Source organism: Cololabis saira, chromosome 10, assembly GCF_033807715.1.
Source record: "Cololabis saira isolate AMF1-May2022 chromosome 10, fColSai1.1, whole genome shotgun sequence".
In the NCBI taxonomy this organism is placed as follows: domain Eukaryota; kingdom Metazoa; phylum Chordata; class Actinopteri; order Beloniformes; family Belonidae; genus Cololabis; species Cololabis saira.
Window position 1 is genome coordinate 27,867,770 of NC_084596.1, and position 20,021 is coordinate 27,887,790.

The 20,021-nt window shown below is 40.6% G+C and overlaps 2 protein-coding genes across 2 annotated transcripts in view; one reads left to right on the plus strand and one right to left on the minus strand.

Annotated features, from left to right (window-relative positions):
- Positions 1 to 2,691, plus strand: part of phlpp1 (PH domain and leucine rich repeat protein phosphatase 1) — a 51,028-nt gene extending 48,337 nt beyond the window's left edge. The window contains exon 17 of the mRNA XM_061732372.1: positions 560 to 2,691. Within this exon, the coding sequence (XP_061588356.1) occupies positions 560 to 1,873 (1,314 nt within the window). The 3' untranslated portion in view covers positions 1,874 to 2,691. The remainder of the gene's footprint in view (positions 1 to 559) is intronic.
- On the minus strand, positions 2,339 to 19,049 carry mep1bb (meprin A subunit beta b). The gene is made up of 14 exons (XM_061732373.1): positions 18,923 to 19,049; positions 18,799 to 18,817; positions 18,644 to 18,700; positions 18,506 to 18,549; positions 18,308 to 18,386; positions 15,646 to 15,763; positions 15,356 to 15,534; positions 14,492 to 14,710; positions 10,228 to 10,380; positions 8,805 to 9,020; positions 8,247 to 8,711; positions 7,961 to 8,140; positions 6,250 to 6,388; positions 2,339 to 3,549 (listed from the first exon to the last, which is right to left on the minus strand). Exons 1-14 carry the CDS (start codon positions 18,995 to 18,997, stop codon positions 3,333 to 3,335), a joined length of 2,160 nt encoding a protein of 719 aa, XP_061588357.1. The 5' UTR covers positions 18,998 to 19,049; the 3' UTR covers positions 2,339 to 3,332.
- Between the last annotated feature and the right edge of the window lie 972 nt (positions 19,050 to 20,021).

Sequence of the window (20,021 nt, forward strand, 5' to 3'; positions counted from 1 at the left end):
TTTTTTTTTTTTTTTTTTTCCCATCATTACATTTTTGCCTGGTGAACTTTAATCCAAGTAGTCCCAGTAGTTTTGAAAACTCCTGAACTAAATTAACTTTTCTTTAGAGAAAATGCTGGACATTTCAGCTTAAATTTCTAAATGTTATATTAGTTCAATGAAGTTCATATTACCTGTATTTACTATAGCTTGTTTGGTTTCTCTGTTATCGGACACGGTTTGTCATGAAATACCTGAAATATGCCGGGTGCTTCATGGCAAGCTGTGTGTCTGGTGACACAATAATTATTGTGAAATTATTATTTTAATAGTTATTTTACAGTCATATAATCCAGGCAACACTAACTCAAATCAATATCAAATCGGATCGGATCGAATCGAATCAAATGGTGATAATCGATTCTGAATCTTAAGAATCGGAATCGAATCGATTCTTGACATTTGAATCGATACCCAGCTCTACTCGAAAGACCAAGTCCACTGAGGACAATATAATACACATAGATGTAAATGTGATGTATATTGACCAGTGTTTTGATTTGTCTGATCTTTCCGGTAGGATAACAAGGTGAATGGAGTGACGGATTCCACAAGAATCATGGGCTACTCCTTTCTTTACCCTTCCGTCATCCCTTGTCCTTACGTGAAGACGGTCACTCTCACCTCCCAGGATGAGTTCTTCATTCTGGGCAGCCGAGGCCTGTGGGACACTCTGTCTCCCACCGAAGCGGTGGAAGCGGTCCGGAACGTACCGGACGGCCTGGCCGCTGCTAAAAAGCTGTGCACGCTTGCCCAGGGCTACGGCTGCACAGACAGCCTGAGTGCCGTGGTGGTGCAGCTCAGTGTGAGCGAGGACTGCTGCTCCTGCTGCTGCTCCGAGCCTCCCCAGCCTCCCCCCAGCCCCGGCCTGGGGCCCTATCCTCCATCCTCCTCCACCATCAAGGAGCGCACCTCGGACGGCTCCCTCCCCGTCCCCCCGTCCTCCTGCAGTGAAATCAGCAGCGAGATCAGCACCAGCGAGATGAGCAGCGAGGTGGGTTCCACGGCCTCGTCTGACGAGCCTCCGCAGAGCTCCCTGGTGGTACTGCAGGACCAGTCCCACCACCCTCACCTCCACCTCCACCACCAGGGTCATTTACTCCAGCACCAGCAGGCCCACGCCACCACTCAACCCTGCCAGTATCTGCTCCCGGGCTCAGAGCTGCCCTCTGCTCGCAGCTGCTGTGCCCTCCATCCCACCTGCCTCGCAGGCTCTTTTCAGAGGCAGTTGTCTAGCGCTACTTTCTCCAGCGCCTTGTCTGACAATGGACTAGACAGCGAGGACGAAGAGCCCATCGCTGGCGTTTTCTCAAACGGGAGCCGTGTAGAAGTGGAGGCCGACGTCCATTGCCGCAAAGCAGAGCTGTCCTCGGCACCCCAAACATTAGTACCCTCATCCTCCAGTCAGGAACACGGCCCGCTCACTCTCCCCCCACCACCACCTCCTCCTCCACCGTGCACCCCGGAGCCCTCGGAGGAGGGACTTTACATGAGCCAAGGGGAGGCTGAGAACGGGCTGGAGAGGGATGAGTCCTGGAACGGTGTCGGAGCAGGAGGGGGAGACGTAGGAAAGTTGGCAGGAAAGAAGAGAGTGAACGGCTCGGTGGCACAGCAAGAAAAGAGTCACAACCTGATAGAAGTGGCTGCCGACGCCCCCTCTAAGAAGTCTGGAGGTTACTTCACAGCTCCTGCCCAGCCCGACCCCGACGACCAGTTCATCATCCCTCCTGAACTGGAGGAAGAGGTGAAGGAGATCATGAAGCAGCATCAGCAGAAACAGCAGAAGCCGCCTGGGAGCGATCAGCCCACGGACTACTACGACACACCTCTCTGAATAGCAGCACCATTAGCTACAGCCTCATCTCTTCCACAGCAAGATAGCAGCTCTGTTATTACCATATACTGTATGTACACAAATAAATGGGTTCCCTCAAATGCACATGGAAAAAAATTTGATCTAGCTTTTTATAAATGGGCTCCCATGATCTGCACAGGCTAATCATTGGATAAAAATGCACTGCAAGCAGCTCCTCATACAGAAAACAAGCAAATGACCCTTTAATGACACTCGACCTACTCGTGGACACTAGTGTCCATGGTTGTGCCCTTCTCACAGACTACGGAGCGTTATTTTTGCATTAGACAAACCAGCTGAATATGTAATCAACAGTAGTCTATTTGCAATAGCGTTAGCTTGTCACAGCACTTGTTTATATGGATAACAACTGTGTGGTTTCTTTGTTTTGTAAGAACTTACCATATCTTTTAATGTGAAAGCAGCTAAGATGCTGACAGAACCTTTTGGAAACAAAGACACATAATCTTTTTATTATCAGTGAACTATGATGAATGGTACACCATTAATACCACACCTAACTGTTGTAGATAGGACACTTAAATACTGCATTTCTTCAGTAAATCATGGCTCTTTGCCTCTAAAATGACACAGAAATTTTTTTGTAGAAATTTGCAATACTAACTCCTAGGAGTTGCATACTCTTTATAGTGACTCAGTCACTTTTACTAATCTTCTCTGAGAGAAATGGTGATTTTGTTTTCTTTTTTTTTTTTTCCAATGACTGTAAATAAGAGAAATGTTGTATACTGAAGATTTTAAAGGAACTGCATACCTGTATGTCGGTGAAAGTTTTAGTTGTGGGGAGAATGTGTTATTTGCTGTTGGAGGCGTCACCTCCCTTTTCTATTACAGTGTAGATCCACAAATACACAAACACAAATGTAAATGTGTAATTGCAGGACAGAAACCAACATTCCGTACACTATAACCACACTAAGTCGCTATGGGTTACCCAACTTTGTTTAATTGTGATGTCCTGTAGTCATCACTCTTATCTATTGAACACTAATAGATCTGTGCATGAACACATAAACACACAGCCATAACACGCACACAAAGACACGTAAATTGGACACTAACAGGTAGTTTTAGTCCCACCTCCCTCCTACAGGAACTGCTATCACCGACATAACTGTGTCAAGTTCAGTAATACAAATGAATATATTCACATGGAAAAAGAGTCGAGGCAAATGTTCCTGTCTTTGGTATAATAAATTTTAAATTTGTGAATATAAGCAAAGTTGTCCGAGACTTGTTTCAACATAACGTCCGTTTCAGATGTTCTTCAAAACTGGCTTTTATTTTTATAGTTGTAGAAAACTCGATTTCAACATATTTTATTTTTAAACAAGATTGTTCCTCATTGATGTTGCAGTCAACGGCCAGCAGATGGCGCTCTAATGTCACCCAAACGCAGTTCTGTGTGCGTTCAGCTTCAGTTACGAACGTGAGTGTTTTCCATGACAACGCCGTCGTCGATAGCACGTTTCTTGTACTTCTTCTTCAAACATACAGCGGTTACTATGGTAACCACGAGCATCACTGCCACTACAGGCAGAGTGGAGGAGAGGATGAGAGTGGTTGTTTCCTCCTGGGAGCCTCTGTACTGACAGCGGTCGCCGTAGTACCACCAGTCGTCACCCACCCGGCACCTGGGGAAGGACACACATCAATCAATCAATCAATGAATCAAATTGTATTTGTATAGCACCTTTCATCCAGGTACATGAAATACAAAGTGCTTAAAATTTTGACTGAAAAATAAGCATAGTAAAAATAAAAACTGGGAGACCAATGCACACTGACATACAGTAGTTAATTAAAATGAAATAATGATAAAAGTTCAAGAATTAAGGCTAAAAAATAATCAGTCTACAACAATAAAATATAATAATAAAAACATTACAAGAAATAGATAAATAAATAAAACAAATACCTCTAAAAAATGTTAAACAGAATAAAACTATAAAATTTGATGCTACATAAAAGCCAGACCAAAGAGGTTTTAGTCTACGTTTAAAAATGTCCACATTTGCAGCTCCTCAGATCCTCCGGCAGGCTGTTCCACAGTTTTGGAGCATTGTGGCTAAAAGCAGCATCACCAAATGTTTTAGTTCTACTCTGTGGAACAGCTAGAAAAGAAGAGCCAGAGGATCTGAGGGGCCTTCCTGGTTCATAGAATAAAAACATCTCTGAAATATACTCTGGTGCAAGCCCATGTAGCACTTTATTAACTAATGAAAGAACTTTAAAATTAACACGAAAACTAACAGGTAGCCAGTGTAAGGATTTTAAAATGGGCCTAATGTGTGCTCTCCTTCTGGTCTGAGTCAGAACTCACGCTGCAGCGTTTTGAACCAGTTGCAGCTGATTGATGGTATTCTTGGGTAGACCAGTAAGAAGAGCATTACAGTAGTCTATCCTGCTAGTTATGAAGGCTTTAGTGCATTAGTCTCTCCGTGTTGCTCTGAGAGAGAAACGGCCTCACCTTAGAAATATTTTTTAAATGATAAAATGCTGTTTTTGTGACACAGCGTACATGTGATTTGAAATTAAAATCAGAGTCAAATATGACTCTTAGATTGCTTGCCTCTTTGCTCGGGTTTACTCCATATATATTTAGTTTAGAGGCCAGTTTCTCTCTCTGGGCTTTTGAACCGACGATCAGTACTTCAGTCTTGAAGTCTCAGTCACATGAATGAGAAAAATCTGAATATTTTCAGTATTCATAAATATCATGTGCATATTATGATACAAAATTAGTGGAAAGTAATTCTGAGCAGATGAGAGGGCAATAATTTCACTTTTATTTTATTTTATTTTTTTGCATTGGTCAGTAGGTTTCCATGGCAATGCAGCTCTGCAATGTTGAGCAGCAATCATGCAAAAATATATTTTGTTACCCACTATTCATTAGTCGAGGAATATAAAAGATATTTTTGTAAATACATGTACACATTTGTGCAGTTTTTATATATTGTATATAACTAGTTAAATTTGGTGAGGAAATGTCTTCTTTTTTTTAACAAAAATAATGAAAGCTCGGTCTTTGTGGAAGTCTGTACTAACATACGTTAACTGGTTCCAGGCTTCACATTGAGCAGCAGCAGATGATAGGTGCCTTAGTTTCACCAGTTCTTTGAAATCTATACAGTAACAATGCACAGTAATATTGCAAAATAAAAAACATTTAGACATCTCCTGCCCTGTCTGTTACGGTAAATAGATGAGCTGATTTGTTCACAATCAATGCATCTGATGCACTGTTTGACAAATATCACAGCTTGCAAACATCATTCATACTGGACCCAAATGTCTTCCAGTTCTTTTTTGTTGTGTTTTTTTTACACTTGTTCTTTCAACATAAAAGCGTATGTGGCTTATCCACCTTGTGTGCACTCCTCTTCTGAAGCATAGCCACAGATTTTTAGAGGTGTTTATGTTGGAGAGGGGACTGGAAAGGCCATGCCAAATCCTTGACCTTTCTAGGATACCTCTTTTACTGTAGAAGACATCCTCCAGTTATCTTCTACTGGTTTTGCAGATCGATGATATTTGCTTGGGTAGAAATGAATCCATACTTCCCACTACCAATGAGATGTTCTCTGTCACTCACTACAAATGAGCCTCAATCATGAAGGATCTACTCAGTTGGAGAAAAGTTAATATGAAATGCTTAACTTTTTTTCTACATTACTTTGGCTGAATCTGATGAAAACACTCTAAACTAAGTCATTTTATGCTACTTGTTTAAAAAAAATATAACGGGCTGGTTTTGTAAACTTTAGGCAAATAATTACCTCTGATGACTCATACTTGCCAGTGAAATTGAGCCTTCAATTTCCATTTCTCACAATTCTGCAACCAATTATTTCATAAAAGTTCTCTCTGTCTCCTAATTACAGCATTAAAAGTGGAAATATTCATATATTCTACCCTGTTTTTGTGGGCATCATTTGTTTTGATTCTTAGATAAGGCAAGTGCTTGAAGCAGCCTGTGGCTGCAGATTGTTGGGAAAAGCCATTCTTAATTAATGTCTGAGACTTCAGCTTATCTAAGTGCTTTCTTACTGAAGATAATGTACTAATCTAGCTGGCTAAAAATAATGTTTGATCTAACGTCATGCAATTCGAAGACTTTAACACTCACGTTAATTTCGACCAAGATGCCTAAACTATTGAATGCCACAGTGACTTTCGTCTGCGAGGCTGAAACGTACATTATATTTCTCATTGTACTACATGTGTATATGCAGGTTTGAAATTATATTAATATTGCTCATCCAACTGTAAACTAATCTCTACATGTCACTGTCTTCCCCCCACGTCCCTCCAGTGGAAAAAGTGCTGACCTGCAAGCAGCTTTGCCCTCGTACACGACACAGACCCCGCCATTCTGACATGCCGTATTGTTGCAGTCTTCAGGGGAAGGAGTGGTAGGGTGGGGGTTTGTGGTCGGCAGAGGCTGGGTCTCTGTCAGATGGGATACATCTGAAAAGGGAGAGACAAGTGCTGGGGTTTAATGATTGAAATTTACTCAATGATCTAAGCACAGATTACCGCAAAACACGAATCTACTTGTCCTGCCCCTAAAAGAGGCACGGATGTACAGTAGAAGAGTATCATATACAGTATATATATATATATATATATATATATATATATATATATATATATATATATATATATAGTCAGACACCAGTTGTGAAAGTTCTCCCAAAAGATGAGATATGCCTATAATTTTCATCACAGGTATATCTCAACTATGAGAGACAAAATGAAAAAAAAAAAAACAGAAAATCACTGTGTCTGAATTTTAAATTATGTATTTGCAAATTGTAGTGGAAAATAAGTATTTGGTCAATGACTAAAGTTCATCTCAATACTTAGTCAATACAATGCCAACCCTTTGTTGGCAATGACAGAGGTCAAACGTTTTCTGTAAATCACTGCTCTAGAGATCTCCTCTAGAGCAGTGATGTTTTGGGGCTGTCGCTGGGCAACACAGACTTTCAACTCCCTCCTTTTCTATGGGGTTGAGATCTGGAGACTGGCTAGGCCACTCCAGGTCCCAGCCACGTTTTATCTTCAATGCCCTTGCTGATGGAAGGAGGTTTTCACTCAAAATCTCACAATACTTGGCCTCATTCATTCTTCCCCTTACACGGATCAGTCGTCCTGGTCCCTTTGCAGAAAAACATCCCCAAAGCATGATGTTTCCACCCCCATGCTTCACAGTAGGTTTGGTGTTCTCAGCTTTCTTTCTCCTTCAAACATGACAAGTTGTGTTTCTACCAAAAAGTTCTATTTTGGTATCTGACCATATAATATTCTCCCAAATCCTCTTCTGCATCATCCAAATGCTCTCTAGTAAACTTCAGACGGGCCTGGACATGTACTGGCTTAAGCAGGGGGAACGTCTGGCACTGCAGGATTTGAGTTCCTGGCGGTGTAGTGAGTTACTGATGGTACCTTTGTTACTTTGGTTCCAGCTCTCTGCAGGTCATTCACTAGGTTCCCCGTGTGGTTCTGGGATCATTTCTACCCAACGGGGTGAGATCTTGTGTGGAGCCCCAGATCGAGGGAGATTATCAGTGGTCTTGTATGTCTTCCATTTTCTATTAATTGCTCCCACAGTTGATTTATTCACACCAAGCTGCTTACCTATTGCAGATTCAGTCTTCCCAGCCTGGTGCAGGTCTACAATTTAGTTTTTTCACGTGTGTGACTGTTTGAGGTTGTGGACAGGTGTCTTTGATACTGATAACGGGTTAAAACAAGTGCCATTAATACAGGTAACGAGTGGAGGACAGAGGAGCCTCTTAAAGAAGAAGTTACAGGTCTGTAAAAGCCAGAAATCTTGCTTGTTTGTAGGTGACCAAATACTTATTTTATTGAGGAATTTACCAATTAATTCAGTAAAACTCTTACAATGTGACTCCTACGATGTGATGTATATGCATATATATATATATATATATATATATATATATATATATATATATATATATATATATATATATATATATATATATATATACAGTAGAAATCTGATGCTTTTACCTTCCATGGTAAGGAGAAAAATAGCATCTCCTCCTTTGATAAAGTCTCTGCTCTTGGCTCTGAGCTGGGTGAGATATACGACCGTGCCAGCGCCTGGCCCTCGGAAATACTTGGATCCATCCGTATCTGTGACTTCAACACCGACCTTGCGAGGATCATCCCATAAAAAAAGGTCAGAGTCTGTCAAAAAGAGTAGAGAAAGGTCGTATAAACATATATGTCTATATATATATATTTGACACCAAAAACAGTTGTTAAGTTGTTAAGATGAATGTGTTTGCTCCACCTGGTGCCTTCATAGTGGGGTCGGTAGTAACGCTGCGCTGATTGGACATGCGTTTCTGAATATGTGGGTGCTGGTCCATCAGCATCATGGTCATCTGTTTCCAAGGACACGGCCATGTCCGTTCGGGGTCCCCTTCACGCGCCACCAGATTAGCATAAGCAGACAACTCCCCCGGGCGGTTGTTACCGTTAGGGTACAGCTTCATTTGGAAGGTATAACCCTCCTTGGAGGTGAATGGAGGGCTAAAGATAGATTGGTTGGTTGGGGCGGTTTCCAGAATGTGACTGAAGTTTTTTACTCGCCATATAAACTCTGGGCAGGTGGTCTCAGAAAGGTTGATGTCATCCAGGGACAGCCCCCCTTCTGCAGGCCCAGAGGCCTTCTTGGCCCCTTGGAAGACCACTCTGAACTTTGTTTTGACTTCCAGACTCACATGATGCAGCTGCCAGAGCTCCTGAGGGGATCCTGTCACAGAACATATGCAAAAGCATTTCCTTTATAAAGCATCAAGTGGATGATGGTCACATTTCATCAGCAAAATGACTTTCTAATGGTCACCTTCGATGGTTTTTACAAAGCGCAGGGTTCCATTGGGGTTGGCTTGGTCATACTCTCTCACATGGATCGTCAACGTGTCGCTGGGACCAGCACTGTTGTAGTAGAAGAACTGGAGACACTGGTAACCTCTTTTTGGATATAGTATCCTGCTCTCCAGCACAGCTGTGTCTCCATTGTTGGCTGTACCAGTGCTGAAGTGCATGAAGTACCCCGAACCTAAAGATATTAAACTCATTGATTAACAATGTCGTTGAAAGTAGTTGATAGTAATGCATTGTATAAGAAAAGTCAACATGGACTGATCTATGACATGGAAATAATAGCAATAATAATAAAAAGCTAATTTACAGGTTTATCATTTAATTTTGCGAAATGACGGTCTACTTGAAGTGATTTAAATGCAATCACACTGAACTTGTAACAACTTTCTTTTACTTAACTATTGATCTGATGTTTTCTTTATTATTTGAGACAAATTAATGAGAGAAAACTGTAAACTTGGGGGGGCGCATGCTATAATAACAACACTTTACTTTAGGAGCCCTGTTGCTACACTTAGAGTTGTCATCACGCTTGAGTTGATGACAACTGTCTGTTATTATAGTGTAATTAAATAATCACAAATAAGAATCCCAAACTGATTTTTCTTTTAAAGGAGCTTGAGGCTCCTTTTAAGAAATGAGACTCTCTAGCGCCACCCTTCACCACGATGGCCGTCGGGGGTACTGCAGCCAACAGTGAAGCCGGCACGGGAGAACGGGGAGAACGCACATGCAGCGTCATGTGACGTCACATCCGCAGCCCAGCGCGGGAAATTCGGGACCGAATTGCAGCACATTTTGCAGCACACAGCCTGTTCAAGGCAAAGGAGAGATACACTAGACTAGAGGGCTCATTCTTTTGGGTTTGGAACGCTTCATCTGACATTATTACTAGAAAACTTAAAATGTATACGGATTTTTTTCATAAATCTTGCCACAATCCGGCCTCAAGCTCCTTTAAATCAACTATTCATTAAACCTAAAAAGTGATGTTTCCAGCAGCTTCCCTCAACTGCCACTATGTTTCATGCAGCCACTGTGTGCCACTGATCACATGATGTTTTCTCATGATACAATTTATTGTGTTAGAAGATTTTGGTAATATACATATGACATACTGTCCAGATTTGTGTGAAAATATCACACATGCAAACAACTCTTTACATCGCTTTCATGGGCACATCTGAACGAAGTCATGCAGAACACCAATTGATGTCTGAATAGTTACTAGACATGCTTTAAGTTTGATATGCTCGTATCATAGAAGAGCTAAAGACAGACAGTTAAAACTATCCTTTAATACAGAGAAGATGTGAGTGTGTGCTTTCATTCAGAGGTGTGTATTTGCGTCAGGTGTTGTATCCCTCTGCCATCGTTCTCACCAGTGCATTTGCCCATGTTGGAGTAGTCCATGTCAGGCCCTCCAGCAGCTTTGGCGACCCTGACCCAGTCGGCCTCATCCCCATGTCCCTGCGTCATTCCACAGATGTTTTCACGCTCAAAGTCACATGAGTCCAGGAAGGTGGAGCCCTGAGCTAAAGACATTTCATGAACACAGGTGGAAGAGTACTTTGAACAGTAATAAACAATCATGTAAAAAAACAAATCGCTGCACACTGCATGTAAGGAGTTGCACGCTCTTCAACTCTAATATTTTACATTTCAGAACATAAAACAAAATAAATAAATCACATTGTCCTTAAGAGGTCTTAAGATTATATGAATACAACAGAAGAAAAACAATACATATTACACTTCTTTCAGTAATCATTTTTTACATTATTCTATTGACAAAGTGTTGTTATGAGCACAAATAAGGATTTGCTTGTCGACCCAGCTCATATTGCTGTGCTCGACCAGTTTGAACTGGTTTCCCTCTCTTCTCTTTGTGTGGTAGTGAAATCTCTTAAATCCACATATTGCCTATTGGATATTGTCCCTGCCAAACTGCTGAAAATGGTTTTTAATACTGTAGTGCCCAGTCTCCTGGTTTTCATTAACTCCTGCCTTAGATTAGGTACCGTCTCTTCTCTTTGTATATGTTACCACTTGGGTCAATTATAGCCAGGCATAATCTTTCTTTTCACTTTTATGCTGAAGGTTTACAAATCTATCTGACAGTGAAGCCAAATGGTGCACAATGTTCTTTGGCCCAGTATTGTTCTTCATTTAAAGGAAGGATACTTGACTCCGCACCTTGACTTCAAAGATCAGTTCAACCGTCAGAAATCTGGGAGTGACCTTTGATAGTCCTCTGAAGTTTGACGAACCAATCAACAATGCGGTGAGGACTAATTTTTTCCAGTTGCGTCTCTTGCCCAAAGTTAAAATGTTTCTAAGTCGACATGACCAGGAGAAGGCCATCCATGCCCTAATTAGCTCACGGTTCGACTATTGCAACGCACTTGTAGGAGTCTCCCAGTCTTCTCTTAATCGCCTTCAACTTGTGCAAAATGCTCCTCAGGTTAAGGAGGAGACCTGAGCTCAGTGCAGGGGCCTCCCGGGGTTGGTAGAGGGAGCAATGCCCAGGACTGTCACTTAGGTAGGAGCACTGGGTGATGAAAAAAATTGGAAAAAATCAGGGATAAAAAAAATGCTGTTGCCTGTCTTTTCACCAACACTAAAAGACATGTGCATATCACTCCTGTTCATAACTCCCTTCACTGGCTTCCTGTCCGTGCCACTAAATATTAGATCTGCTCAGACCCTAGAGGTTTTTAAGTCATCCTTGAAAACGTATTTCTTTTCATTGGCTTTTGGTGTACGGTGAGTAGTGGCCTACATCTGTGGTTACTGTGAGAAGTGATTGTGCACTTTGTGTGTCTGTTGTTTACTGTCTATTTTTTATTACTATTTTATTGATCATCCTAGTACATTAGTGATTTCATTGTTTCTGCACTTTGTACTGTATTTTCTTTTGGTATTGTTTCATTTTAATGTATATTGTACTGCACTTTGGTCAACCTCGGTTGTTTTTAAATGTGCTATATAAATAAAATTGACATTGACATTGACATTAAAAGGAACCCTGGCTATTAAGACATGTAGGTCTTAAAAGATAAATGTTGGTATCAATTATAACAATGTGATATAAAAAACCTTTTTGATGTCTTCGTTTTTATAAAATTTGAAAATATAATTTAACTCGTAGGTCGCCATTGTTGTTTACATTCTGGGTAGTGACGTCAGACGGTGGCTCCTGCTAGCCCCCGTACACCGTTTTGACACCCAGAAACAGATGAAAACACAGCTAAACATTAAGGTGACGGCGCACCTACAAAAAATAAAAAAAATAAAAAATAAAAAGTACAGCACCATAAAGCATGAACTATAAAAACACCATAAAACTCAGATAGACTAACCGACCACACGTTTCAACTAGCAGATAGCCGATGCTACAATAAAAACCACAGCCAGATCTGGCGTCATTAAATTAAATAAAGATGTTCTTGCCAATTTGACGCAAAGTCTGCGCCTCCCGTTTCGTCAAAGTCCCGGGCCAGTCCCCTCAGCCTCTGGTCTGTCATCAAACGGTGGACCCAGCACCGAAGCCGGTTTTAGGGGGGGGCAGGGGTGGGCTATGCCCACCCAAACGTGCGTCCTGCCCATCCCGGCGAGCGGAGAGCGGTGCGCTGCAGGCTGTAGAGCCATGGCTACGCCGTCTACGCCGTAGGCTACGCCGTCTACGCCGTAGACTACGCCGTTGACGCCGTAGCCTAATGCACTGGTAAGATGCGCACGACATTGATCATTTTTGTAGATCTCCCGTGCATCACAGAACTTTGATCCAGTTTGCCTGAACCGAGACGTCTTATGGGCTCCCTCGTCAGCCTCCACGGCCGGGAGATGCTGCTCATCTATGTTTTAGATACCTGTCCCAGTTAAACTAACGCGGCTTATCTTCCCAGAGCCACCGCTCTACGTCATCGCCCCCAGAATGCATTGCGCAGGTAGAACATGGCGCCTACCGCAGGTCAAAATATGTGATAAACATTGTAGATTTTTAAAGCAATTAGATTATTTTATGTGTTTCTAACAACATATTTTAGTATAAGAGAACAATTGTGGCTAATTAGGGACTACATGTCTTAATAACCAGGGTTCCTTTTAACACCCAGTAGTGTGATGAAACTTTTATCTGTATCCTCTGTATCCTCCTTTTTATCTATTACTTCCTGTAAAGCACTTTGGTACACCGAAAGGCTGTTGTAAAGTGCTATACAAATAAAGTACATTACATTATTTATTGTGTTTTTAACAAAGGCATGGACTTTAACTCTTCACCTCTGTTAAACAAGACGTTCTGACAGCTTGCCCGTCCAGACACTTTATGTCTGTGTTAATATAATGTTCACATTCACTTCAAGATCAAATCTTGAAAATGTTCAGAGAAGTCTTGATGATCACCGACTGATTGGTTGAAAGGGTTGCCAAGCGAAAGTGTCCTTGCTTAGATAGCACAGACTAGACTAAAGCCAATCAATCAATTGGGAGGAATGTCGTGCCCAGTCTCAGTCTGAGCAGCGTTCTGTCACATTTTTTAAGTTAATGTCAGTTTTGGTGTTTGGGTTCCTGTTTTATTTTGAAACCCTGTGTCCTTGTGTTTAAGTTTTGTCTTGACTTCCCTCGTTCCCATCTGCCCTGATCGTCTGCACCTGTGTCTCGTCAAGCCTCCTGTGCATATCTTGTGTAGTCTTTCCCCCGGCCCTGCTGGTCTGTACCGTTCATCCCTCCATGTTTCAGGTCAGGTTTTTTGGATTTTGTCATGTTCATCTTTTGGTTTCTTTGCAATCCTACTAAGCAGCGCTTTTCTTTAAGTTTGAAATAAAAACAAGGTTTTTTTTTTATTCCTGCCTCCTGGTCTACTGCGTCTGGGTCCTAACCCCCCACATCCTTGACACGTACTGTTGTAGTTACAGTTTGTTCAAACCATGTTTAAACACAAACGCATACATCTCAATGAGCGTGAGGCAAAGCTTGAAAGAAAATGAGCTGCAATTCTTCCATAATGATATCATAGATTGATAACATCATAAAGAAAATGATTTTCTTCGGGAATGTGGTCCTATAAGTCCCTCATCTTCAATTCCGGTCCTCTTGGGCCGGTGTCCCACGTTTCAGATGTTTCTCTGCTTCAGCACACGTGATACAAATGACTGTCGTTATCAGATTTGTCCAGATCTTGATGACATGCTGATGACCATGAATTAGAATCAGGTGTGTTAAAGCAGAGAAACATCTAAAACATGCAGGACTGCAGCCCTTGAAGACCAGGATTGAAGATCCCTGCAATCAACTATTGAACCATGGGGTTTACACCATTTTTTTTTTTTTTTTATATATACTGCTTCTGTTTTTTGTTTTTTTTTATTCAATTAAGCTTTTGTTCGATACTTGCTAATGTAACATGTTGTTCATTCTCACTTCAGACCTGGTGAGGACCAGAGAAATATCCATATCCCCTGGTGTGTAAAACCTTGAAAATTTAAAGAATGTACCTATACATCAATATACCTGTACATCATGAGATATGTTACCTCATTTAAACCAATGTTTAAATGTTAAAAGTACACAAAAAAACATGACACTAAACTACAGTAGTTTTCCATGACAGAAAGTAGGAGGCTGATGTTTGTTGACCCTTACTGCAGTTATAGAGGCGGCGAAGCTTGAGCAGGTCACTGTCACTGAACTCCATGCGCTGGCCGATGACATCACTGAAAGCAGGGATCTTGGTGACGATGGTGGGCTCAGTGCCGTTCCTGAAGGCATTTTTACTGTAGTGCATCATAGAGCCGTAGTCGTAGGGTACGCCCAAAGAGCTGGAGGTGGTGTCATTGTAAGTATTAAAGTTGTGTTCCTTACCTGCAGATCAACCACAAAGAAAGGTGACAACGCTGTTTCAATATATATATATATATATATATATATATATATATATATATATATATATATATATATATATATATATATATATATATATATATATATATATATATATATTCAAAAAAGTATTTCTTTTCTAATCTAAATGTGTATTTTAGAGATCTCAAATGTTTTTTAATGGGTAACTATTTACTCAACACTGAACTTTAATCATAGAATTATAAAGTTAATTTAATTTGTTCACAATCTGTTGATCTTTGGCCATTGTAGATCAGCCTGATGTAGTGGTAGCACACTAATTTGCTTATCTCCTCAGGACTTTGCCATCAGGAAAAATACATGTACGCATGCTTATTGTACATACAATAAAACAAATAAAACAAGTGGTGTGCTGTTATATTTTTTGTCTGAACCTTTTGAGCCCAGCTAGAAGAGATTTAACATGACATAAAAGCTGTTTTACCCGCCGCATTAATTATGAAAAAAAAAATATATACATATATTATCTTAATTATACATCACAAACATGTGAGTGTAAATAAAAGGCATAAATAAGTGCAAACAAGGCTTTCATGAACATCACAGAGAGTATACAATGTTTCCTTAGAATTAGAGGTTTGGTACCCTCCGAGATACGGTCCCACATGATTTGTACATAATCATCCCGGTCTGATCTGGACTGCTCGTGCCAGAAGCCCAGCGCATGAAGGAACTCGTGTTCAATGGTGGCGATACGATCACAGTTTGAGCCTATTGACAGTCTCTGCTTCCCAACTCGCCGGTTACCGACAGAAGAGAAACAGCTTAAAGAAAGAAAACAAGGCTTTCATGAACATCACACAGAATATATAATGCTTTAATCCTTGAGAAAGTAAAACATTTAAAAGTAAAACAAAAAAGAGTTCTTGCCTCACCCGCTCCCTTTAAAGATGGAAATGTAGTGTTCTTCCCCGCTCCATGGCTTGAAGTCAATGCAGGTCTTTAGGCGGTACTGCTCAAAGGCCTTTAAAATCACACCTTTTGCATTGATCTCTGCAGAGAAGATGATGAATCAGTCCCATTAAAGGTACCCCCCCCGCCCCCCGCCAAAAAAAAAAAAAAAACTTCTTCCATATTCTCTTTTAAGAATAGTGGTAATGTGTACATTAATGAAATCGCCCTGTTGAATTATTGATGCCAGTTCAGGGTCAATACAATATCAGCTCCAATAACTCTCACCATCTGCTCGCAGCATGGTCCGTCAATAACCAAACATCAAACATACAGTGCAAATTCAGTGTTTCTCTGTGGCAACTCTAAACCATGGAATGGGAGATAACCTGACATTATTATCTTTTGCTCACTGACAAAACATTTTATTAAAACAATCTATGTTCTGGTTGGGTAACATTGATTGAACAGTCTGAGTATACATCACACTGGGATAGGCTGAATGGGATGAAACAGGTAACACTCTTCAATATAACATTGCCACCAAAGAGTTAAAAAGTATTTAGATAAATAGATCCATTATTTGATGGTAAAGAGTGTAAACAGCCATTAAGACAAAAAAACAACATAAGTCAACACAGTTTGACTGAGAATGAAATACATGTTTACAACAAAATGGCAAACAATGTTAACACAGGACACAGAGATGCTATGTCAATTTACCACCTTGTTATCATTCTGTACAAGTCAACTGCTGATGTTGCGCAAACTACTGTCAATGGATACAAAAGAAGAAGAGCTCATGGAGTCTGCTTTGTTAGAACTGGACTGCTACTCATATAAACTAACTAAAGCACAAAAGGTAAGGACATTTGTGTTTGGTAGATTATTTCTTTGTTGTAACAATGCTTCGTGGCAATGAATCTTATACCGTTGGAAAGTCTGTTAATTTCTCTTCTAAATTTTGCCACATTTGTCAGAAACATGCACTTGTGGGATGAGCAGCAGAGCTGAGTTTGTGGGTTGTGGCCATGAAAAATTTGCCAAATCTTCCAAAGCCAAATAGTTGTGTCTCTTGTTTGTATTTTGGTGGATTGAATGATTGAAGTTTGAAGAAACAACACATATTGGCAATTTAACATTTAATAAACAGGATTTGTTGCTAGTCAGCTAATGTGGTTGTGTTGGTCACTCTAGCACGGACAGCACGCCCAAGCTGATCCCACAAGTGTCCAGGAGGGGTTGAGGTCAGGACTGCTGGCAGGTCATTCTGTCCTCTCCACTCCGAAATTCTGGAGGTAGTCTCTGATAAACCTCCTTCTGCAGGGATGAGTGTTATCATCTTGGAGGTTAGAGTTCAGTCCAAGACTGTGGAGATATGGGATTGGCCCTGGTTGCAGAATGTAATCTCCATATCTCTCTGCATTGAGATTCTCTCCAATGATTACATGCCTAGTTTTCCCACTGAGGGAGATGCCGCACCACACCATCACACTGCTTCCACCAACAGATGTTACTCTGTCAGTGCAGCAATGAGCATAGTGTTATCCACGTTTCCAGATTCTGGACTCATCGCTGAACATAATGCTCTTCTACATGTTCAAATTCCAGTGCACGTGTTGCTGACACCAGCACAAAGAGGCCTGGTGGTGCAGGGCAGTCATGGCAGGCCTCCTGGCAGCCCTATGGGACTGGAGATTGGCTATGTGCAGTCTGTTCCAGATTCTTTGGGGAGAGAGCCGTCAGCCATGTCGTCCAGAAAACCTTGACTACAAATCTGTAGAAGACGACCTACGGTACCTAAGTGCCTGACTGGCAGCAACTGGGAGTACCGGAAGCTCAAAACAAGAGTCCCTAGCAAGGGCAAATGAAACTGTTTGGCCTTGGCAGAGAAGAATTGGCAAATTGTTCATGGGCACAACCCACTCAGCTCTGCTGCTCATCCCACAAATGCATGTTCCTGACAAATGTGGGACCATTTAGAAATAAACAGGCTTTCCTACGGTATAAGATTTATTGCCAATAGGCATTGTTACAATAAAGAAAGAATCTACCAAACACAAAGACTATATCCATAAACTTATTCATGTTTTGATATAAATGAAAGAGTCAATGGACAAGACGTTAAATCCCAATTTGCTTCTAATGGTAAGCAAGATCCTTTCATGGCTGCTCTGGGGCATAAAGGTGTAAAAATATGCATGAATAAGAGATAAAAGCTGCATTAGAAACTTGCTGAGGTCAAAAAGTTGTTGTAGTCTGTCTCAACACAGCTCACTTTCTGGTTACTTGTTTGTTTTTCCATTAATTTTGCTCTGTATTTTGTTCTTTTCTTATAATGCTGGAGGATGCTCATGTAACTTTTGATCAAGGGAAATCTACAGCCGCTTCTTGTAAAATTTAATTGGCTGTGCAATGGGTGTTTTGTATGTGCAATCTTGAAAGTTGACTGAAAAGTTAACATTTTGAAGGAGGAGGATACAATATATACCCTGCATATACAAGTACAGTACAAGAAAGGTACATAAAAGTATAAAGTTCCTTTCTCTCACTGACAGCAACGGATCAATGGTGAGCACTGATCAGACCAGGCTGAAATTAAATAGTCTTTGAGAACTTTTAAGAGTTTCTGGCAAACAGTCTTACCTAAATCATCTTCCATGTAGTATGGGATGGTCTTTGGCCACTTGTACTCATCCCCGATAATTGAATTTCGAGTTTGCCTCTGCAGCCGTCAGTAAAAGCAGTCGCAAAGATAAGACCAGCATAATGAGCCAAGGTTGAACTCTTCACAACAAATTACTTCTGTGCAGGTTAGAATTAAAAGCAGCTGAATTAACATACCTCATCAAGCACAATATCTCCCTCTACCAGCTTCAAGCCTGCCTCTAAAGAGATGGAGAGCACGCAGAAAATTGGCTTATAAACAAAAACTCACTTTAATAAAAAGATGTGCAAAAGAAAACAGTTATTTGTACTGACCTTCATTAATGTCAAAAATGTCACGGTCCCGTCCACCGTCCACATCGTAGTCTGTGACTGACAAAAGTAGAGTAATGGACATAGAGTTATGAAAGTTGAGGTAAAAGTAACTATAAAAATTACACCAAGTAGCTTGTTTGGTAAAATAATCTTACCTAATATCTTTGGTGTGGGCTAAAAAACATAAAATATAAAAGGTTACTATTTTTAATTAATAATGCTGTTACGTTTCTATGACATAGTGGATCACATTTTGAATAAAGTGAAGTACTTTCTCACCATGCACAGGGCAGTACTCCAAAGAAGGCATATGATATGAAGCAAAAGCCCACATGAAGGTTTTCTTCCTTCCATGTCTTAGAATCTCCCTGATGTTGGGAGTATGAAGGTCTGACACACACTCAGGCGAAAATTTTAAGGTAATAAAGTGCACATGTTTAAAAGTCAATAACTGACAGAGCCATTAAGAGTCCTAGTTACACAACAACTTCAATCAGGTGGTATCTGCCAACAAATCTTTACAGTTTTGCTGAGGGCAGCAAAACAGATAGACAACAAAAAGACTTCTTCACCTAGGAAATCTTTTTATAACCCAGTAACCCAACATTTGGTTAGTCTTTCAGTCAAAGCCTTGACAGGTTCATCTCTCCTGTCATCTGCTCTACAGCAGATCCAGTCTAGGGCTCAAAGATTGGGAATTATTTATGATCTTTTTTACACCAGGCTTATTTTGCCATTGGTAAATGACATTGAAGAAAATTCGCAATGCACCTCTCCATTCTAGACTTTCGATGACTAGAAACAGCTCATCTAAAAAAAGACACAATAAAGAAGACACGTGCAGTCAAGAGTTCTCACAGAAATGTCATTATTTGCATCTAACTGCTATGAGATGTGGTCAAAGAATGATTTCTCTCAGAGTTGTAGGCAGCTTTTGATTCATTTCAGAAGTAATGACAAACCTGGGAGTAATTTGACTCATCTTGGGGAATAATGACTTATTTGATCATTTGACTGTGGGAAACCAACATTAAAACACATTTTGACCCAAAAGAACAGTTGAACCCTAATCAGGCGATTTTAACATTATGTTTTTTTTGTTTGTTTGTTATTGCTTTGAAGCGCCAAAAAATACAACTATATCATTTTATCAGCTTAGTATTATCCTTTGTCTTTTTTGGTTGTCTTTAATTGTCATTTTCAGTACAAACCTAATGTAAATGGCTCATATTCCAAAATCTAGCTCAATCTTTCACGTTTAACAAGCTGTGAATTCTCCCGATGAAGCTTTATTTGTTTTTTTTTAACTTCCGTTGAAAGGCTGCTCAAACAGAAATACAGCAAATGTTATCAGGCAATGATGGCTTCAGATATGCTG